General features: G+C 30.7%; 3 protein-coding genes and 1 non-coding gene across 4 annotated transcripts; 1 reads left to right on the top strand and 3 right to left on the bottom strand.

Annotated features, from left to right (window-relative positions):
- The first annotated feature begins 1,776 nt into the window (after window positions 1–1,776).
- Trnas-aga lies at window positions 1,777–1,858 on the top strand. The gene has a single exon. It is a non-coding gene; the product is annotated as a tRNA-Ser (tRNA).
- Window positions 1,859–4,094: 2,236 nt separating this feature from the next.
- On the bottom strand, window positions 4,095–5,312 carry LOC111613934. Its single transcript, XM_023355282.1, has 2 exons — window positions 4,704–5,312; window positions 4,095–4,297 (listed from the first exon to the last, which is right to left on the bottom strand). The coding sequence occupies exons 1-2, from the start codon at window positions 5,210–5,212 to the stop codon at window positions 4,204–4,206; spliced, it is 603 nt and encodes a 200-aa protein (XP_023211050.1). The 5' UTR covers window positions 5,213–5,312; the 3' UTR covers window positions 4,095–4,203.
- Window positions 5,313–5,755: 443 nt separating this feature from the next.
- LOC111613944 (cell cycle checkpoint protein RAD1-like) lies at window positions 5,756–20,789 on the bottom strand. The gene is made up of 8 exons (XM_023355293.1): window positions 20,589–20,789; window positions 20,205–20,360; window positions 19,937–20,031; window positions 17,665–17,776; window positions 13,576–13,698; window positions 9,830–9,894; window positions 7,457–7,601; window positions 5,756–5,893 (listed from the first exon to the last, which is right to left on the bottom strand). Exons 1-8 carry the CDS (start codon window positions 20,697–20,699, stop codon window positions 5,864–5,866), a joined length of 837 nt encoding a protein of 278 aa, XP_023211061.1. The 5' UTR covers window positions 20,700–20,789; the 3' UTR covers window positions 5,756–5,863.
- Window positions 20,790–21,335: 546 nt separating this feature from the next.
- Window positions 21,336–22,483, bottom strand: LOC111613938 (putative nuclease HARBI1). The gene is made up of 2 exons (XM_023355287.1): window positions 21,865–22,483; window positions 21,336–21,752 (listed from the first exon to the last, which is right to left on the bottom strand). Exons 1-2 carry the CDS (start codon window positions 22,423–22,425, stop codon window positions 21,336–21,338), a joined length of 978 nt encoding a protein of 325 aa, XP_023211055.1. The 5' UTR covers window positions 22,426–22,483.
- Window positions 22,484–23,241: the final 758 nt, after the last annotated feature.

Raw genomic sequence — 23,241 nt, forward strand, 5'->3', positions numbered from 1 at the left:
ACAATCTCGACAATGTGATGCTTTGATGCAATACTGTATTTTATAATCCATTTGTGAAAAAAACTCCCAAAAATCAAAAGTTTATTAATTTAATTATTTGTCTCCAAGCTTTCTTTTCTCTTCCTGGAAAATTTTCTGAGAACGCCGTAAATCAAGCAAGGATAAACCTGAATAACACGGGTTATCCTTATATATCAGCGCGTAGTTCAATGTAGCGGATGTAGGATTACAGTGTAAAGAGTAGTATATTTTAAAATGTTTTGTGTGTTTTATTTTTTTCCCGTCTCATATTGTGTTTAGTAAATACCACCATCGTAAAGACCGTGCCTATTTTTTTCTTTTAAATGTCTTCCAAAAAACCTAACCAATTTTCATCCAAATATTATTTTCAACCGTTGAAGTGAAATGCCAGGCGCGAGTAGCGCGCGACGATCGCATCCGTGTCGCGTGGGGATAACAGACTAATGAGTGCCAAAAAAATTTAAAATTAAATTTCCTTTTTTAAATACAATACAGTCGACCCCCTATAAGATATAGATACGTTCCAATTTATTAGGAATCCGATTTCTTACAAGTCGTTCCAATCACAGCCCGACACGTGTCAAGTTTACGGACTACGGCTGATTGAAAGGTTTTCTTCCATAAAATTAATCGATTCTACACTAATCCGACTCAACATTTCCAAAATACGTATATTTTTTCGTAGTTTTATAGGAATCGTAATTATAGGGACCGTAATTATAGGGGGGTCGACTGTATAAATATTTTGTTGTTTTGACGTTTGTTGACATTTTCTATATGTAATGAACTTTTGAAGGTGAGACCTTGCTCTGTTCTTTGAGAATCCATTGTATATGAGCATTATATGAGATCATGCCTATTGTGCAATGCTCTTATACTTCTTTTTTTTTATTAAAAATAGTATTACGTTATTCCCACAAATTTAATTCCTGTTACTCCATTATTTATCTTTTATTAATGGGACGTTCGAACTTAATGCCGCATCAACAGTTGGTCGAATGAATAAAATCACCGAACCATTGTTGGTCGTGGGTTAACGCCTGGCCAACGAACTGGTCCTGTGCAGTTTTCCGGCTTTTCTTCACGTTTATAACTCCTAAATAGGGGTTTTCCATAGAAAGTCCTCCCAGAACGCATCTTACCTCGGCAGATAGTCCAAGTGTAGAGATAAACGAAGAGGTCAACGTGATTAAATTATTAGAAAATGGTCAAATTAGACAGGTAGATGTTATTTAATGAGGATCAAAAGATGCTACAGATTTTAAAATTTATACAGTACAGGTATACCTCGCCTTACGTCGGTAATTGGTTCCAGGAAAACGACGTAAGTCGAATTTACCTGTCTCCGAATCTACTTATCACTAGGAAAGCATTTTAAATAATATATGGTTAATAAAAATCTATTTTAAGCTTACAAACAAATAAATTTTAGTTTTTAATATAGTACAAAAAAATAATCTAAATTTACGAATGCGTGTACTGTAAATACAGTACATACTTGTATATATTTTAATATGATTTTATGTGCTTTAAACGTTTATCTAGTGATATTACGACTTCAATATTTGTGGCGGACAGACGTAAAGTCGAATAAAATGACTTAAACTTGATTTTTATTTTTCCATATACTTTTTTAACAAGCGACGTATAATCGGGAACGACGTAACTCGAAACGACGTAAGTCGAGGTATGCCTATATTAGAAAACATATCTAGACATCTTATAAGTAAGCGAGTTAGAATCCTCCTCCCAGCTGCAGTCGTGGCCGAGTGGTTAAGGCGACGGACTAGAAATCCGTTGGGATCTTCCCGCACAGGTTCGAATCCTGTCGACTGCGAATTTATTTTTCTAATTGTAATTTATTTTTTAAAATTTTAATTAACCCTATCGTTAATTCCTTTGACCGATATTTCTATTTTTAACCCATTTTCTATATAAAAATTATTATTCCTCTCATATAATAGCGCCATCTATCGGTACAGAAAATAATTACGAAATTCGATTTACCGTTCACTCAAAAATCCATAAAAGAAACTTTACGTGCAAACAAATAAATTTCACTAATGATCGATTAAAACAATTAATAAAGCTGGATCGATACACGTCATCGAGTGCTCCATCATCGAGTAAACAAAGTTAAGGTCGTGCCAATAGGAAAATAACAGAAGAATTTCATTGACAAACGCAAAATTCTCAATTAAATTTGCGTCAATATCACTAAATAAGTGGCTATAACATTAGCGGCAATAATTACTATACCTCTATTTAAAGCGAAACACTTCCAACCGGTTAATCGAGGTGGATTGATAGAAGCGTTGATCAAAAAACACTCCAGCACCCTCTGCTCGCATTGCAGACGAGTGACGGTAATGTTAGACAATATAAAAACGCCATTTTCGGCTTCTTTAGTCACTCGAGCCGCAACAAAACACATAAGAGAAAAAATACAAACGTCCAAAATCACTTGTATGCACATCATGGACAAGACATCCACCACACGAAACTTATAAATGTACATAATGGTACTGTGCATGTTAAAAGTGACGTGCAGAAAGAGGGACGTGCACCACCAAAACACCAAAGGCGAGAAGATGTCTTCCAGAGAAGACACCAAACAACATAATTCGCAATATTTCTTTATATATTTATTAATTTCGACTTTATTCTGAAGATTTTCGTTAATCGTCCTGAAGCTGATACTCAGAAGGGTGCATACGAACGAGAAAAATACGACAAAGAGTCCTCGAGGGAAGACCACCATCCAAACGTATAAAAGAGAATCTAAGCAAACTGGCAAGTAGAAAAGATTTTTATGAATCGAATCGTTATTTACCCTAATCCCAAAGAAATATCTATTGTAATAAACGTCCAACGACGTACGAATCGCTGCTTCTAACCATAAATATGCTAAAACGAAGCAGAAAAACCATAAGAAACCCATAATGAGTGTGAAACGCTTTTGTAGAAACTTTAACTGATTGCAAATTGGATACTTTCTATCGATATTTACGAGTAATTTCTTGATGGATCTCCTCTTCTTGTTCAGATATATTATGGACACGAAGATGATGGCTTCGCTCATGGCATCCGTTGTTAGATTGAGAACTTCCGTAACGATTTTCTCTCTCAGAGCGTAACACACGATGTTACTAAACGTAACTAACGATTTAATGAATATTATCAAGCTAACTATATACTTCCAGATATTTAAACACCTCGAGTTATCTTCAAGATAGATTCCGTACATCTTCAATACGAGTAACACGGGCAGAAAAGCTCTGTATAATCTTCTGGATCGTCCATTTTCGTATCGAATTTTGCCTTTTCTGCTACTTTTCGGGTTTATTTTAATTCTCATGATGTTTTTGAAGCTCTTCTTCATTTTCTTAGTGTTTAATTTATCTAAAAATCCTATCTATTTTTTCTTCTTTAAAGTAAAAAAACGAGTCGACGCGTTAAAATGTGCGTAAAAAATGATTTTATATAAAATTTTGCTCACCTTTCCTTCTCGAGATTGTGAATTTTCTTACTCGAATCGAAAAATTGATGCTTGGTGTTAAGGTTGTGACTTCTTTGAGGGTTCTTTATCGACTGGATTGACAACAAACGTGCGAATCTCATCGGAATTAGCGCTTGGCGCTCCTCTACTAATGTTATTAATTGATGTCGTGTGGAAGAGTTAATTAAGAAAAATAAATAAATAAATAAATTGCGATTCTGCGTGATTAGAACGTTAAAAAACATGAAATTTTTAACGAAATTCTTACTTTTAAAGCTTTAAAAGTCATAAAATCTTAGTTTAAAGCCTGTTAATTACGCCAACGTAGAGAACAAAATTCTAAAATTTAGTCTTAAATTATTCCGTTTTAACAATTATTTCTCGGTTTAAATTTAGTTAAAAATATAAAATTTAACAAGAAGTTAAATTTAATTATATTTAACTAAATATGAGAAAAATATAACTGAATTTATTTAAAGACTGTTAATAGAAGTGATAATGCCAGGCTGCAATTTTTAATCATTTTATTTAATTTATTTAATTTAAAATATATTCTCTGATTATTGATTTTTTTGAAGATTATTGGTTGTTTTTACTTTTTAAATTTTACTAAGAAAATATAAGTTTGATTTTTAATTTTTAAAATAAAATTTCATTTAAAAGGGTTAAAAATCACGGTTTAATTATTCAGATTTAATTAGCTCCAACAACACATCCCATCTCTTCTGATGCTTGTAAATGCTATCCAATAATTCGTCTGGAGTGGGATAAGGAGTCCTGCACATGAATAATAATAATTTAAATGTAGCTATTGTTAAATAAAAATTATATATTGCATAAATATAAAATTCTAAAAATTAAATATTTTGTGATTATTTTGAGGAGAAAAGATCCACAAAACTAGATGCCATCCATGTATGGAGTAAATTATTTGTATGCGAGATTAAGACACGTGGGCGATGTGCCAAGGGGATGCCTCCCGTGAGGACTTTGTTATGGGAAATTATCCCCTACTTAAGTATTACAAACGTGAAAAAAAATCTGGAAAATGCCACGTGGCCAACCCGTTGGTGAGGTGCGAACCCACGACCAATAATCAGTGGTGTTATCCACTCGGATTGTTAACAATGAGTGCATCCGGTTGTCTTAACGAATTATATGGAATTAAGAGAAAAGCGCTTACCCAAAGATTCTTCTCCAACAACGTACAAAGATATTAGGACGAACATTTTCCCAAATTTCTCCTTCCATTTTCTGTTTGCAACCACAAAACCATCCAAAAATGTTATTTTTAGGAGCCAAAAAATTTCCTTCTAAATATTTCGGGAGATCCCGAACGAATTTCTCGGGACGTAAATGTTTATAATCAATCGTTTTTCTAGGATTCAATTTCAACTCGAACGAATGCAAATATAAAGAATCTAACAGATCGTCATCTATTTCAGTTTTTGTCCTTAAAGGATCGAAAGATTCCATCAACGAATATCCGGCATCATCTTCCGATTTTGAAGAATGGTCATCATTCGAATTCTCATCATCCTGTTGCAGTTTGGGTTTAGAGATAATGGCATTAAGAACATTAAATTTCTTACGACGATCCTTATTTGGAGTTTCACTATCAGGGTCGTTTTGATTTTCAGGTGATTTTCTTGAATATTTCTCGAATTTTTCTGTTTGAGTTGCTTTGTCCATATCAGATTATTCACTTAGGCCTCATATAAAACAAATTTTAAAAGCTTTCGTAATAGTAATTGTTGCAATTGTCGATAAGAATTAGCAACAATCCTTCGGCCCACATTCACTATGCTCTATTATTAAAACGTATGGATACATATCTGGATTTCTATTGGTTGCTCAAGGGCCATTTTAAGCACTTTTGATATCTTTGATCCAAATTCTTTATATATATTATACAGATACAGAACAAATTTTAGTTATGGGCAATGAGGTGAAGCTTCTAAGAAGGCCACTGTCATGAGCGGGACTGGCTTGCATCTAAGCTAAATCTAGGATTTAGGGCCTGGTATTGAATCTTAGAGCCAGCCCTGGATGTAACTGGGCGTATCCATGCATTAATGTGGCCCAAATAGTTATGAAAATTTGCAATGGTAGCAAAAATATGACTGGAATAATTAATATTATTTTATAACAAAAATCTATGAGGGATAAGAAAGATCCAATCAAATACATTTTTTAATTTATAAATAAAATTTTAATATTAAAATACAATTCTTTCCAAAAAATTCTTTAACTCTATCATAAACATATTACAAAACTTTAATTTTTTATTTCTTTTAAGAACAACTTTAAAATTTTAATGTAATTAAATGATGTTATACATCATTAATCTGCAGTATCTTCTTCTGGTGCACACTAAAAATAAATAATAACTAGTTGAGATTATAAAATAAACTTAATTAATATATAAATAGTAATAATATTTTTTAAAAAATTAAAAAAAAATTAGAAATTCTGGCTAATCTTAATGTTGATATTACTTTATCTTTGCTAAAATATGAGTGCTTTTATAAAACTGATTAATAATTCCAATATGTTGCCTATCCTTGACTGAAATTTCTTCAGAAATGGTCAAATACAGCAACAAAACACACCACTGATCTGCCAAGTAGGATACTTTCTAGGAAGACTTTCTATGGATCTCAGTTTCTACAGGTTAGACAAGGAAAACCCAGAAAGCCAACCTGTCAGTCAAGTACAAAACCTACAAATGTTCAGTGATTTTATCCATCAGCCACTGGTGGGCATCTTCATAAATACAGAGTAGTCTTAGTTGTAATACAATGTCACTTCATGCCAACGTTTATTATATGATTATAACATTTACGTGTTGTGTTATACGTAAGTGTTATAATCATATAGTCTTAGTTTATGTAAAATTTGTTTCTGGAGTGTCAAATAAATAAAAATTGCAAAAATGTTCATAAAATCTACAGATTATTTTCTGAATGCATAAATAGTTACTAAGATAACAATTTTTCAGATTATTTTAAGAAAAAAATTCAGTTGAAAGTTAACTATATATAGGCAGTCTTAGAATTTTGGACAACTCACTTTACTTTGGTATCCTTAAATTACTTTTTGTATGCCACATTTGAATTTTTGTATAGTTCAGTTGACAAAAATTTTAAGTTATTGTGAGAAGTGGCTCTTTGTGTCAATTTTGGTTTTGTAACAACAGAACTGTCCAGCAATTGAATGGGTCTTGGAATAGTATGGGCCACTTTTGAATTTTTGTTTTGAACAAATTAATTATGTAGAGCATTTTTTTATTAATAAAAAGCAGTCTTAAAGATTTAATGCTGTTTTTTACTAACAAAAACATAAATTTATAGGGAGTTGGAATGACTAAGGTTTGGGGAAAAATCGCTATTTCCTTCCCCTCTTGACAGCCTCGGGTAGCAACAAAATCATTTGCGAAAATTAATTTTTATTGTGTTATCTGTTTAATCTATGATTTTATTATTCTAAAAGTGTAAAACTGTAAACTTTATCCTTATAATTTAAAATGTAAACTGTAGCTTCTTTAATTGATATTTTAATTTAGTCTGAACTATCTATATTGTAGATCAAGGGTCGCTAAGCTTTTTTGATCGTCGCCCCCTACAGGTTTTTGAAACCTCACATCGACCCCCACCAAAAAGTTTGTGTTACAAGCAAAACAAAGTACTTACTATTTTAATACATTTCTTTTAATTTTGCATTTTTTTTTCATTTATTGTATATTTGTTAATAATAATTTTTGTAACTGACAATCAGTGAGATAAATAAGCTTGATCCGTAGATCCCCTTATCCTTAGCTTAAGCTTGATAATCGACTCCCGATAATGTTATATCAACCACTTTGGCGACGTTTTGTAATATTAAAAAATGTATAAAACAAACAAAATAAGTTATAAATATATAATAACAACTTACAAAATATTCTACAAAGCAAGTTTGACCATCTTCAACCTTTATCATGTACTGCAGACATAAAAATCCTTGGTCATCATTTCTTATGGATATTTTAGCAGACTGTATCAAAGCTTTGAATGATGGTTTTAACAGTGAGATTTTATATCTAATTAAATTAATCAAAAATAATTTTAACTAATTTTTCATTTTTTCTTAAATACTATATAATACTCAATAATAAATGAACTTATTAAAAATAAAATAAAATAAAATAATTCAACATTATTCAATACTAAGATAATTTAGGATAATCCAAAAGTTCTGTAAGCCACTTTTTAAAACATCGGTACATTATTCCTTTTTGTGATATGTCTTGTTAGTGATATATGATGTCCTTAACATGTGTAAGATGATCATATTGTGTATTTGCTACAGTACATTTATTAATATTTCTTCTCTTTTCAGAGCACAACCAAATGCCTTTTTTGCAAGACCAACAATTTTTTTTTCTGAAACAATATTTTTCCCAAAAAAATCTTACATGAGAATAAAAAAGCTTTTTAGAGATGATTTTTGGATGTCATCCCACAAAGAAGATGGCAATTTCAAGGCTAGTGAACAGTTTTTGAGAAACGTGTAATATGTATGACAGCAAATGGAGTGGATGATCCTATCTGTCTTGACAGATAACAAATAATGTGAGAGAGAGCTTATTCCATTCTCCCCAAAAAGTCCATGAAAACTTTCATCATAAGTAGGTTTATCAAATGGAAGCATTCCAAGCTGTAAAGAAATTAAAGGTTTATATCCATATTGTAAACAGGTTATCCATGAGCTACAGGTGAAATCAAGTATCTGGATTATTGCATTGGTTTCAATCCTTCATAAACAACATTTTAGACAGTTTTTCCAAAGAATGGTTATGTAAATAGCTAAAGTTGGACTATTAAAACTCCTAACATTGTCTGAGAAATCTCTGTACCCTATTAATATCAATGTGTGGTGTGCTATATCTGATTAGCAAATAATCACACCTTTCTTAACTAATATTTTGAATGGTATTCTATATAGAAATTAGGTAACAAAATTTGTGGCATTACTGGAACTACAGGAGCGATCCTGTCAAATTCAGAAGTCTCATGAAACTGACTGAATTTTTAGTGATCACTGAAGTAAGGGTTTGTGATCTTCAATGTTACCAGAATATTTTCTATAGAGATATATTAAAGGAGAGGATATCAAAACTAATCCTCACACAACTGTCGAACTAAAACCGAACATTGTTTTATAACAATCACCAAGGTTTCTGTTTCAATTTTGAAAGCCTCAAGGAACTTGATAGAAAAAGTATAAGTTTCTCAACAGTGGACAATTTGTCTTGTAAGATGAGACACTTTATAGCACTTGGATCACCCTGTTCTATGATATATAATAAAATATTAATAGTCAAGTTTTCTTGGTAATCTTGACTTGTCATTTCACTCTTTAGTTTTTAATAACTTTAAAAAATAAAGAAGAAAAAGCCAAGTCAAGATTCCTAAGAAAATACTGTGTGATAAGTACAAAAATAATAGCCAGGAATATATAGTTATATAAGAATAAAATATAAATAAAAAGAACAGAAGCTATAATAATCAATATTAAGTTAGTTAAGGAAATCATAAATCAGATAATGGATGAATATTTTTAAGATTCTCATGGCTTCAGATTCAACTTGCACAAATCACAGAACTTTAAATCATTCAGTTGTTTCAAGTTTTAAAGTTGAGAGAAATCTTAAAAATATTCATTTTCTATCTAATTTTGGACTTTTATTTTCCTGGCTGTTATGTATGCATAACAAGGGAAAGTAATGGAATCGTGTGAAATTTGACCCTCTGAGTGTTTTGCAAATTTCCACGTTTTGAGACCCCTGAATCAAAAAAAAAAAAAAAAGGCAAAAAATTCCATGGACATGTGTGTTGGCATTTATTTTGCTCAGGGTTGGCAAAGATAAAGAAACAAAATTTGACATGGTAACTTGTATATAATGGGCATTTATGCTATTAAATTTTGGTTGTGGAAGGTCCAGGGAATGGAGATAGAGAATGGTCATTTGATATATCTCATGAGGGGGTCAGACTTAATGAAGATTTTACTTGTTGTTAGCATTTATAGTGTTTTATAAAACTCACATCTACCCTCAAAATTAAGTCTTTTGCTATTTTATAATCAAAAATATATAAAGTTTTTATAATAAAATGTCATAAAAGCCGGGAAAGTTATGCAACTCACTGCTAGATTTTTTAAATCATTCTTTTTAAAAGCTCAAAACAATGTAACATTTCATTTTGAAAGATATATTATTATAATGAATATCAATAAAAAAAAATAAAATAATGCATATTTTCTTACCTATTTGTCTGTTCTTTTAAACAAGTGAAAGTTTCTATCATATCTGAATCTTTGGAAAAATCTAACTGTAAAATAAAATCTTTATTACTGTTTATGTAATTCAAAGCAATAAATAAATCTGTATCACATATAAAATACATCTATAAATTTTTAATGCATTATAACAAATAAAATTTGAGATTACTTTTTTTGTTATAAAGTCCTTTATAAAGAAAATCAGAGAATGCAGAAACATAATTTGTAAAATCATTAGAAAGACATAAATTATCTTAACTTTTATTTTAATCAAATAATCTATAATTTTTAAGAAATTTCTTTTGACTTTTTGAAATGGGCAAAAAACTGTGAGAACCTGGAATTTGATGAAAAAATTGCACAATATTGTCATACTTATTTGGATGACTGTTGTCCTTTGCTACCTGAGAACATCTCAATTTACATTTTCTCGAAGGCAAAAGCGATGCTTCCCCGTGATCTGTTGATCCTCTGACCATTCTCTACCATTTTAATATTGGAACTGACGATCCAAGGAGTCAGTTGTTGCCGAGTCAAGGTAGCATTGCCCATCCCTCCCTGATGCAACAAGTCATCACCCAGTCCTATAACGGACGTTGTTGCCAATTCTTCAACTGATACCATGAATTATGTGCTTCCGATTTGAATACACTATCAACTCTGACCTGAATCATTATCCAGAATTCTTCTAACATGCCAACCTCCTTGTTTATTCAATCTATCTAAAGATCAGAACAAATCTTCATCCTGGATCAGATCTACAAATGGATCCTTCAAACTACAGGTATTTATCTCCACATGAATCTCATATGAACTCTCTCTCTCTTGCGACCACATACGTTAAATAGATCCGTAAATTCAATGTCTTACTAAAATGAAAAATTGTATCATGTACTCTTTTACTTTGTTATTAAATGGTTATTAGTTGTTAACCTGGCATCCGAGTGATTTACTTCCAGCGTGCCTTCTCTCTGACCTCCTCCATGTGACTTGCTGTCTCTCAGATCACCTCCATCCCGAATCTGATTGACTGCACACATGACCACTCGCGTGACTGCACAACAATAACCCTGAGATTAAACAAAAACAGTACTAGTTGCTGTGCAGTGTCTTTTAACCTAACGTAGTCATCACCAAAGTGATGTTGACCCTTCAGTCAAATGGTGCAGAAGCCTAGAGTGTGCTTTGTGGATTGTCACAAAACATTATTTTGATATTTCCATCTGGGTTGACATAACAGATTTTATAACATAAATTAAAACTTACAAGGAAACTGGCCAATATATCATCCAAGTATAAAATTATGCCTTCATTCCATTAGGCCTCTTAGTGCTCTCAGAGCAGAAAGAGGACTACACCACAAAACTGCAATCATTTAGGCCCTCCATAAACTGTCTATACATAAATAAAGCTATTTTTGTTTCACATTTAAGACAGATTGTGACAAAAATTTATACATTTAAGGGAGGTTTCAGAGTAAAAGAAATTATTTGAGATAATTTTCATAATACCAAATACAAAACAATTAATTCATGCAAGTGATATCAAGTTTTCCAAGTTAGCAGGTATCAATGCATTTAATCAATCAAAGCTCATTAGAAACAAAATTGTTTTGTTTACTGTGTTAGAATTTCTATCTATAGAGGTATATTCATTATAACATGGCAATAATCAGGCTAGTTTAGTTTTAATGTGGTGAACAAATTAACTGAAATCATGCTTTTTTGTGAGCAATACACATGGTTTGAATCACATGTATCATATCTACAGTTAGACAATTATGAATATACAGTAGAGCGTCAATTATCCAAATCAATTGGGGACTGGAGTTGTTAGGAAAATAGATTTTTTGGACAACCGATTATGTATGAAAAAATACATTATTAATATAGTATATTAGTTTATCCCAATAATAGTATATTTATATATCCTATGTTTAAATTTTTCTCTGTTGCATGCTGCTTCGCATTAAATTTTCATTGATGTTAAGCCTAACAAAAATTTTTATAATAATAATCGTGGCTATTGTATCATTAAAAATTATTTATTTATTTATATACAATTTTGATCTGACTTATCCTTAGATAATAACACTCATGAGGCTAACTGGCATATAACTGATATGGAATGTGTTCGAAACAACACTCCACAATGCCCTTTACTTTGAAGAAACTGAAAAGAAACATCAACCTCAAACAACAGTGTTGGTTACAACTTCAGAAAGGCAAACTAGGAGCTATTCATGACTTCATTATCTGTGCAACTGCTGTCTATTGATAGAGAACTAAAGTGTGACCTAAGTGAATCAAAGGATGTGTTTAAACCTCCTTACAAATAATACTACTAACCTCAGCAGATGAGGCAATAACTATAAAAGTATCTGATGTAAACAGCATAATCATACTTAAACAGCCTGTATCACATCTTCATTACTGCTAAACTTTTTCTCATCCAATTTCTCCTTTAGGAAGCCAAAAAGGATGACAGTTGAAGAATGCAAAGTCTATACTCTATGGAGATATAGAATAAGATTTCATTTCAGTTTCTACAGTAGATGGTGGGCATAGTTTTGAGCAGCCATGTAGACAGGTGTTACCAGGGCTATGGAGTCAAAGTCCAGAGGAGTTAGAGTCGGAGTTGGGAAAAATGTGTCAACACTGAATCCGACATTTTAAATTAAATTAAATTTTTTATTTAAATGAAAGAAGATTTATTTTATATTTAATAATATTTTAAAATGTTTTTGTAGTTTATTATAATTCATTTATTTTAAGTACAAAAATGCAGCAATTTAATTTATTAAATATGTAGTTTTCTTTGTAGTATTTGTGTTTAGTAGTTAAATTATTTTGACTTAAATATATTTGAATATTTTTGAATCATTCTTTATTATCCCCACTCTAAATGAGTACTCTATTTTTCTGAATGAGAGAGACTAATTGATCAGAGTATATATTTTTCTTTTCTGAACAAGGGGCTGAAGTAGTTAGTTCGCCCNAAATGGTTTTTATTTTTAAATTGAATGTACTGTACTTATGAATTCACTCTAAAAATACACTTGAATGAAACTCATGCTATGTCAATAATTTAAAATAAATAAATTTCCAAAGTAGCAGAATTTATTTAAAAGCAAACATTGTTTTCCTACTAGCCTGAAACTACTTATTTTCAATTATGAATTTCACCTTGTTAAAATGTCATAATCTTATGATTATAATGATCCAGTTTTAAAGTAAAGTTATTTTTGGCTTGAACATTATCGCATTTAATAGTTGCAACAGTAAAACTTACATGTTATTGATTGAATTAATGAATTGAGCAATGCTTACCTTATAATGAACGTAAATGAGACATAGTGAGATTTTATAGATAATTAATTTCATTAAATAAAAAAAGTTTTATTTGTTAAATGAAACGTGTTTGTGGAAAAATGTCCTTAAATAAGAAAACTTTTTATAGAAAAAGTGGAAGAAAAATTAACCAATGACAGTATAAAAAAAAAAAAAACAACAAAAATTTCTATCTAAATTAAAAGAGCTAGAAAATAATATTTTCATTTAAATTACAAATTAAATTATAAATTATTTCGTTATAAAAATNACCAATGACAGTATAAAAAAAAAACAAAAATTTCTATCTAAATTAAAAGAGCTAGAAAATAAACGTTTAATATTTTCATTTAAATTACAAATTAAATAATATCAATTTGTCTTAGTACTGTATTTACTTACGTTTATAGTACCTAAATTGCTAACTGTAGAAAACCTAAGATTTGGTGTATTGGGAGATATTGTAATTTCTAATATTTCACTGTTCAGATCCAGATCATTCCAAACTTCTTTAAGAACCTCAGACTGAAAAAATAAATATTTGTTAAATACATTTGCAATTTATTGCTTTTGTGACTTTATTATTTGATGCCAAAACGACAAAAAATATTCTATACAATAATTCATCTATGATAACAATAATTTGCAATTATTTTTATTTATCTCTTGCATGCAATATTATGTTTTCTGTCAAAATCAATTAAAAATTTACACTGGACATACCATTGATAATTGATGGATGTTTTGTATAAAGTAATTAACTGATATCATTACAGACAGTGCTTTATAAGATAAATGTGAAAGTGGGAGATTCTGGGTTAAACACAAAAATTACTACATGATTTGTGGGCCAATGATGGAGTTAGGCAAAAATGATAAATCAGTTTAGAATTATTTATTTAAACAAAAATCTATATCTATCATATATACATTGAATGAAGTATCATAAACTATAACAAAACAAAATGATTAGGTTCAACAATTAAGTATGCAAGGATATCTAATTATATCTTGCTAAGTCTATCCTGATAAGAGAATTTACATATCTGAGTTAAATATAATATCTCATTTTGGTTCCTTATTTTCTTCTGAACTGTTCGCAGGACTGGCTGCAATTTCCTGCATTTGGCAGAAAACTCTTTCAGTTTAGACACAAATTTTCTTGAGAGTTCAGTTTCCAGTTCCAGCATTGGGCATTTGTGTTTGGGCCTATTTATAGGAATTTGTATGTTTAATAATTAGGGACGATTCAAGTCACCTGAGAAGAGAAGCAACAAGGAACTTCCTTGTTGAGTTGCTATCAAAGTCAACATCTCTCCTCAGGAACTTCCTTCTAAATCGAAAAAAGTCCCTCCATGACTCACAACTATAAAAAAAATGGTTTTCGTTTGTCAAATTTTTAAATTTTCAATTTAAATATAAAGTATTGGCCTCAGATTATCACATAATTTTAAAGCTCTGTAAAAAGTTGTATAAACATTAGTAGATTATTATTAGGACATCATGCAATAGAACTGAGGCAAAGCTGGAAAGAAAGAAGCAATCCTTGAATTGTTAACATGGAGAGCAGATCCTTGCATTTGCCAACACGGAGAGGCAATCCAAGAACAAAGTGATTGGCATTGATTGCTTTGTTCTTGATTCACCTCTCCATGGCAAAGTTTTATCAAAATTTGCCCATCAAATTTTGAGAATAAACTCCATTCTGTAAGTCACGTAGAAGAGGTTTTGCTAATTTGCCTCAATTAGACTATAGTCCATTAGTTGCATGACAAAAGATAATTATATTGTGTTATAATATATATATATATTTATTTATTTATATACAATTTTGATCTGACTTATCCTTAGATAATAACACTCATGAGGCTAACTGGCATATAACTGATATGGAATGTGTTCGAAACAACACTCCACAATGCCCTTTACTTTGAAGAAACTGAAAAGAAACATCAACCTCAAACAACAGTGTTGGTTACAACTTCAGAAAGGCAAACTAGGAGCTATTCATGACTTCATTATCTGTGCAACTGCTGTCTATTGATAGAGAACTAAAGTGTGACCTAAGTGAATCAAAGGATGTGTTTAAACCTCCTTACAAATAATACTACTAACCTCAGCAGATGAGGCAATAACTATAAAAGTATCTGATGTAAACAGCATAATCATACTTAAACAGCCTGTATCACATCTTCATTACTGCTAAACTTTTTCTCATCCAATTTCTCCTTTAGGAAGCCAAAAAGGATGACAGTTGAAGAATGCAAAGTCTATACTCTATGGAGATATAGAATAAGATTTCATTTCAGTTTCTACAGTAGATGGTGGGCATAGTTTTGAGCAGCCATGTAGACAGGTGTTACCAGGGCTATGGAGTCAAAGTCCAGAGGAGTTAGAGTCGGAGTTGGGAAAAATGTGTCAACACTGAATCCGACATTTTAAATTAAATTAAATTTTTTATTTAAATGAAAGAAGATTTATTTTATATTTAATAATATTTTAAAATGTTTTTGTAGTTTATTATAATTCATTTATTTTAAGTACAAAAATGCAGCAATTTAATTTATTAAATATGTAGTTTTCTTTGTAGTATTTGTGTTTAGTAGTTAAATTATTTTGACTTAAATATATTTGAATATTTTTGAATCATTCTTTATTATCCCCACTCTAAATGAGTACTCTATTTTTCTGAATGAGAGAGACTAATTGATCAGAGTATATATTTTTCTTTTCTGAACAAGGGGCTGAAGTAGTTAAATCGCATACTTTTTAGTTTGACTAACATTTCTGAAAGGGTGAAATTGAGTGCAAATGCTGTGTAAGGAACCAAGTCCAAGTGTTATTTTTTATTTTGCTTTTTATTCTATTTTTGTTTGAAGCTTATGTTTTGTCAGGATAAAGGTTTCCTCACCACTCATCTTAGAAACTTAAAACAGAAGAAAGAAAAACCAACTCACCAACGAGAAAAAGCACTGTAGAAAAAAAAAGAACTTGCACACACTTGCACTCCTGAGCAGAAAGAAGTAAGTCTGCACCAAGAATAGGGGGAGAGACCCTACAAGCATAACTTAGGAACTTGCTAAACCTTAACGATCCCAAAAATTGTCAAAAAGAATAATGTAAAAGGTTAGTGAGTATTGTCGGAAAATAGACTGCCAGACAAAAAGGAAAAGTTCAATGTTAGAGATAACTATGTAAATGAGGAGAGTGGCCTCAGTCAGAATTGTGACGTCACCTCACAGTATAAATCCTGTATCTCAAGCAAAGATGACCGAGGTGAGCTTCGTAGCAGTGAACGACAAGAGGTGTCCAATAGAATAAAGGTGTTCCAAGGCAATTAGAAGTTATTCGATTTGTGAATCGAAGATTAGAAAGTCTTGAGAGTTGAGGAAAAAGGTTCCTAGTATATCGAGGTGAGGGTTAGGACCTTAGTTCATAAGAATCATTATACATTAGTTAAGTCTTTGAATTTTTTGTCAAATTCCAAAGGGGAATAGATTTTGAGTTTTGTCGAGTTGATTCTTATTGTTGATTTTCTTTGAATAAATTGTTGTTTGATTGTTACTAAATTTTGTAAATAGTCATTATTAGAATTATTAAATATTGGATTGTTTTTGACTAATTTTGCAATTATTTAATTTGATGCATGCTTAAAGTCCAGGCTGGCACATTAAAGCGTAAAGTATCCGTTAGGTAACGGCTATTTCTGGCACACAGTTCATGTTGATAATCATTGTAAAAGGCATAAAAATATATATAGTACTTTACAGCTGTAGAATAAAGATATGTAGATGTTGAATTTTATTGCCCCCTTCTCCTCTTATTAAATATTTGTTAAAAATTAATTTTTTTATACAAATAAATATTAATGTAAGTTAAATATTAAAATTACTATTTATAAAAGTATTTGGGTAAATGCCTGAGACTCCAGAGTTCAGAGTAGGGCACCACCCTATGAGTGCCTCTGTCCCCCATAAAATGACTTGGTATTTAATTTTGCTAAAGTTGGGAGTCAGAGTAGGCCTACTAAAATTATCAGGAGTCGGAGTCAAGTGTTTTTTTACTGACACCGCAGCCCTGGGTGTTATCCTGGAGAAGTGACACTGATGTTTGCACCCTTATTTTAACTGTACCTTGTCTTCAATCTGAAACAGATTTCTGACAGTTTACTACCTTCTTTGGTCAAGATTTGATTAAGTACTGTTCAACACCAATGTGCACCTTTGCTTCATTCATCTTGTCCACTACTAGTTAAGTGGGGCAAATTACAAATTGGACAGTCCCTCCTTCTTCCTAATATTATATTTTTAATTACAATGTACTGTATTGTTGAACTATGAACAAATTGTAATTCATACATACCCAAGCCTCATATTCAGATATTAAATTTACTGTTAAAATGTCAAAACAAACTACATTTTACCAACTTATATATTTTCTCATTGTTTACAATAAATGTTATCTTCTTTATAATATAAAATTAAAACTTACTTTCATTATAACTTTACTTATTATATTTGTGGTAGAGAAATCAAAATTAAGTAAATTTTCTGGTTCTTGAGTATGAATATGACAATCTGTCAAAACACCTTCTTCTTCTAATCTAATTACAAAAAAATATTATTATTAATGCTTACTTATTATTTTTCTACAGATCTAAATATTATCTTCTGCTAGTTTAGACAAAGTTTGTTATAATAGAATATTTAGAGATGAAGAGAGTTTGCAGGGTAATACATGGCTTGACAAAATATTTATAGACATTCATCTAAAAAGACAAATCATCCTTTAAATTTCTATGCATTTGGAGCTAGAACTATTTCAAATGACTAAGACAAAACCTTTCTCACTTTGTTTCTAGCCATTTAAACACTGAGTACAAATGGTTAGAAATAAAGTGAGAAAGGTTTTGTCTTAGTCATCCTTTGAATGTAAAAAAACACATTTTCATTCATACAATTACAGACTCAATAGTAAAAACACATTAAAACATCAGGTAGTTATATAAATCATCTAAAACATATATATAAAATGTCTTTAAAATCTGAAGTCTTCAAATATACAATTCCATTTTCAGAAACTAACAAGTAGTTTATACTAATTAGGAATATTTTGTAATTTTGTAATTTTTTTTCTATAATTTTTAATATGTAAATGATAAAATATCCTCCATGATTTGAATTATTGTGAATTTATTTATCATTCTGCAGTTTTACATTTAAAAGGCCATCGTTTAAGATTTTTTAAATGAAAATATCTGAATAGAAAAATTGTTTCCATACAAATAACTTTTCTATAAATAGTATACAGTAAAAACTGGCCTTTGTGAGACCAGACTCTGGCTGGATAAATAATTATATGCAAAATATTCTTTAAAGTAAAAAATTAAATAAAATATGCATGTATTAATATGTATATTAAATATATACATGCATATTTTATTTAATTTTTTACTTTAAAGAATATTTTGCATATAATTATTTATCCAGCTAGAGTCTGGTCTCACAAAGGCCAGTTTTTACTGTATACTATTTATAGAAAAGCTCACTACTCATTGTCATCGAATGGCGCTCGCATGCTTCCCGATAAATTATTTTTTTTGCGAAAAATTCACTGAACTTTAGAGACATCATTAATATAAATATAATTTTTATGAACGGTAAATAATAAATGGTTTTTGGTAGGTCAATCCTGTCGCGACACGAGTCGGCGATGACGTTTTACCAAATTATAGGAGTTTTTTTTAGCATGTTTGTATGAATACTGTTGCAATTTTTTCACCGTGATATAGTAACCCGAACTATAGGAACCCATGTTATAGGATGGTCGACTGTATTTCTTTTTGACAATGACATTTAGCCTTACCTTTACTTTCAGATATATTATACACATGTATGGATAACAATTGTTATGAAATTGAATAGAGATTAGAGCATGTGGCTTAAGATAGGTTGTCTTCACAGTACCACAAAACTGTCAAATTTTTATTTTCTTTGAAGAACAAAGACTGTTTTGGAGATAATATTCTAAAGGTGTGTTCATATTCTGTTTGCAATGCAAACATCCTTTATGCTTTAGTCACTTTTATATTAAAAATCACTATTATAACAACTTTGTCAAATAAAAATCATAAATAAATCATTATTAGCAGTTAATTTTTTATTGAAAAATCATCTTTTGGTTAGTACTTATTGTGACTAAATTTTCATTAAAATCAGTGAGTGCTCTTTGTATATCCCCTTTGTAAAATTAAAAAATCAGTAATTTTCATGTTTTTTTAAAAGCATAATCATGCCAATTTTTCATACAGATTATATTAATAACAGATGAATTATCTTTCTGTTAAATATAACTCATTGCAGTTTCAAGCACTTTCCCTCATCATCAAAAATGTGTGTTTATTGGACTGGATTGTTTGTGAGTGGACTATTAGGTACTAAATCTTAAAGTTTTTGCAAGGACACTTGAAGACTATAGTTTATCTGAACAATACGTGGACTACAAAGGAACATATTCATGATGTTTATACCTGAAACATCACATCTGTTCAGTTAAATGCGACTGCCATTTAACTGAACAGATTATGACTGAAGAACACACAAGTGAATGAATAATAAAGTGGCCTTTTGCCTGTGGAATAACTTTAGGCCAATTTGTAATTAAACACTAAAATATAAATTAATTTTAATAATATTATTAATGAGTAATAAATAACTTTATTTTATAGTTAAGAATAAATGATTCAAAATAAATTATAACTCACGCTAGAATGAGCGAAGATCCATAACCACCGTAACACATCTTCAGAGCTGTTGTGATACCAGGAGTATTACTATTTCCAAATATATTCAAACATTCCTATCATAATTAATTAAAGTTAATTTTAGTTTAGATTTATGTAAATAATTATAAAAAATTCTTATTGATTAATTATAATTTTTATATACAATTGTAACATATATAGGGTATTTATATATAATAAAAATATAATTACTGTTACTTTTTTAATGTAATAACTTGCTTTTACTTACCAACAGGACGTTGAGATTAATTTTAAATGTGACATTTTCTTGTCGAACATTATATTCATGAAACAGAACTGCTTGTATATAAGCATTAGCCTGAACACATTTTGATTCTTCTACTGTAACTTTTAAGCCATTTTTACTAGCACAGAGAGTTGCTGTCTAAATGTAAAAAATTATTATTAATGAATAATTGAAAAGTATATATTTAAACTATTAACTATCATTCATTTGTTAATGATTTTCTAGGGTTTTCATTTTATATTTAGACATCATCTTAACATTAATAGAAATATATAGCCTAACATTTTTTGGTTTCATACACATAGAACTTTAGTTCTTGATTTGACATCAATATATTTATACTGAAATATGAGAAAGTGGACTTACTTCTCCGAAGTGAATTGCTTTTAATAATTGAGAAATATTTCGAGCATTATCTACGCTGCAAACCAAAGCATAATCCGCATTATCTTGAGAGGTGAAATCAGTCTGAGACATTTTAATTTTCTTTTTTCTTCTTAATTAAGTAAAAATGAATTTTCAAGATTTGTTTACATTTTATACACTACTACAAACACCACGTGTCTAAAATGGCGCTTCTTTAGCGACATCTGGCAAAATTTCAAATATTTTTGATTTGGAAAAAAAAAAAAAAAATTCAATTTCTGTTTGAAGCTGTCTGAAGCTATCAGTTTTCATATTACTTCAAAACTATATTAAAAATATATATTTTTGTTTTATTTCACTTTTAAAAAGTTATCGGGTAAAGAAATGAAAATTGTGCGGTTCACAATTGATATCGCAGATTTCTATTCAGAACTTATCACATTGGCAATGTCCATCAATCTGTCATTGCTAATATGAGTAAAATCTTTATTAAGTCCGATCCAACTCGAGACATGACATATGACCCACTTGTAGCTTCCCATCTGCTCGACCTTTAACCACCAAAATTGACGGCCGGATGGCCGAGCGGTCAAGGTGGCAGCCTACCGCTCTGGGCTTCGAATCCGGTCGGGTCGATAAATCTCCAGGAATTTTCCAGGGAGGTCGGATATGTCGTGCTCCGTCCTTCGCTCAGTTGTGTACTTGGTCGGACCCATAATGGGTTTGTTAAAAAAAAAAAAGGCTCTCTTAGTACCCACTGGGCATAAACACAAAAAAACCTGCTATGCGGGCGGCAGGTATATTGTGGAGAACACCAGTAGCAACAATAATAACAAGTGATGTTTCTAGTTTAGTTCGAAGACCAAACCTTACACAAGGAAACCTACTCTTCCATATTCCAAATAGTCTCTCTACTGTGTTTCTAGTTTTAATATGAGCAGCATTATATTTTACTTCTGTATTTGTTGTTGGGTTTAAAAGTGGTGTCATCAAATATGGTTTACAGGGATAGCCACCATCTCCTAGAAGATAGCATGTGACAGGAGGAACTCTATTCTCAAATTTCAGACATAATTCTGAATTATTAAATATTGTAGAATCATGTACTGATCCAGCCCATCTTGCTACTAAGTTTCTTATTAGTAAATTAGCATCACTGACTACCTAAAAATATTAATTGAATGAAAGATGCAATATTTATATTTATTAAAATTTAAATACATACAGAATTTATTCATGTAAACACTGATAAAGAATAATATAAAATTTAACATACCTGGGTATTGATTGAAAAATAACCTTTCCTATTTCTAAATAATTCTGCATTTGTTCCAGGAGATGAAATTGGAATATGAGTACAATCTATAGCACCTATAACACCTGGAAACTTAGCAATATCATAAAATTTTTTAATGACTTTTCTATATTCCAGCATGGTCGATGGAAATGCGATGTACTTTTTTGAAAGGCTCCCCAAAGCTTTAGATACAGTTTTAATTATCCTACATACGCTTGATTTCGATGTTGAAGTCAGATCTCCCACTTCGTGATAAAAGTTTCCAGTGGCATAAAAACGTAAAGTGATCAATAACTGCAATAGAGGCGATATAGGATGGTTTCTTCTTGTATTATATGATGGCAAGAGGTGCTTGATTTCGTCACATACAAGTATAACAGTTCTTTTAGAAAGCCTATACCTTTCGATAAACAGTTGATCGTCAAGCTTTTCAATAGGATTGGATCGATCACAAACTAATCGTCGTGGAATTCGAAAGTAATTTTGTATTATTTCGTTTTCATACACATACTCTGCAAAGTAAGACAAATCTTCCGCCATGTTTGCCGAGATTAGTACACTAATCGCCCGAATTTGGTGGATTAGTTACTAATGCCAGATTACGTCTAATCTTAGAATGGTGGAACGCAAAATCAGTAATCCTGTATTAGTGATAGTTGTTAATCCTGCGATTTGCCTAATCGTCTGTTGGTGAAATAGGGGGTAAATGAAACAGCGTTAAACGCGGTCATTTTAATTAACACAGAGTAAATAGGAAAAGGGAAAGACGCATCAAAAATAAAAAAAAATTTACTATAATTTTAAGTTATTTTTATATTAATTTGCATAATAATATATGTTAAATAACACATAAACATATGCACACAGAAATGTTCAATTTTTGTGACGAAGGTCCTGGCTCTTCTGAAATTCTTGTGTTTTTTTTTGCGATAAAGTCGTGTAGGTTCATTTGCCGCTTTCTTTTTCTTTCCATAAGCAAATGTCGATAGCAAGAGATGGCATTCAAAACGCCTCGTCTCGCTTTTGCACTCCTTTCAAAATCTCGATCATTCGCTACAATTTCATCCAGGATTTCGGCTTTCGTTACCAAACTTACGAAGGGAGTCTGTAGAGAAATTCTTTGGATTCTTTGTTTTCAGAATCTGTATTTTCTAGTTCTGCATGGATTTCTTGTTTTGCCAGTTCTTGAAGGTCGTCGTTGGTAAGGTTCTCACTAGAAACCTGCAGTAACTCCTCGATATCCTGCTCGTCTACATCCTACTATATCGATTGGCTCTTCTCGTTGAGAATTCTTGACTACCTCCAGCCATAACTTCTTCCACACTCCGTTCGTTCATTTATTAATTAATTCTTGCC

This window comes from Centruroides sculpturatus, unplaced genomic scaffold (assembly GCF_000671375.1).
Source record: "Centruroides sculpturatus isolate CEXI.00-Female unplaced genomic scaffold, Cexi_2.0 scaffold1086, whole genome shotgun sequence".
NCBI classification, from domain to species: domain Eukaryota; kingdom Metazoa; phylum Arthropoda; class Arachnida; order Scorpiones; family Buthidae; genus Centruroides; species Centruroides sculpturatus.

Excerpts from the sequence above, each read along its gene's own strand:
- LOC111613934 (XM_023355282.1), bottom strand. The coding sequence starts at position 5,212 with ATGGACAAAGCAACTCAAACAGAAAAATTCGAGAAATATTCAAGAAAA. Across the intron at positions 4,298-4,703 it reads TGTTGGAGAAGAATCTTTGG|GACTCCTTATCCCACTCCAG; the intron begins GTAAGCGCTTTT and ends ATTCATGTGCAG.
- LOC111613944 (XM_023355293.1), bottom strand. The coding sequence starts at position 20,699 with ATGTCTCAGACTGATTTCACCTCTCAAGATAATGCGGATTATGCTTTG. Across the intron at positions 17,777-19,936 it reads GGATCTTCGCTCATTCTAGC|ATTAGAAGAAGAAGGTGTTT; the intron begins GTGAGTTATAAT and ends TTTTGTAATTAG. Across the intron at positions 7,602-9,829 it reads TTAAAAGAACAGACAAATAG|ATATAAAATCTCACTGTTAA; the intron begins GTAAGAAAATAT and ends TAATTTAATTAG.
- LOC111613938 (XM_023355287.1), bottom strand. The coding sequence starts at position 22,425 with ATGGCGGAAGATTTGTCTTACTTTGCAGAGTATGTGTATGAAAACGAA. Across the intron at positions 21,753-21,864 it reads ATTTTTCAATCAATACCCAG|GTAGTCAGTGATGCTAATTT; the intron begins GTATGTTAAATT and ends TAATATTTTTAG.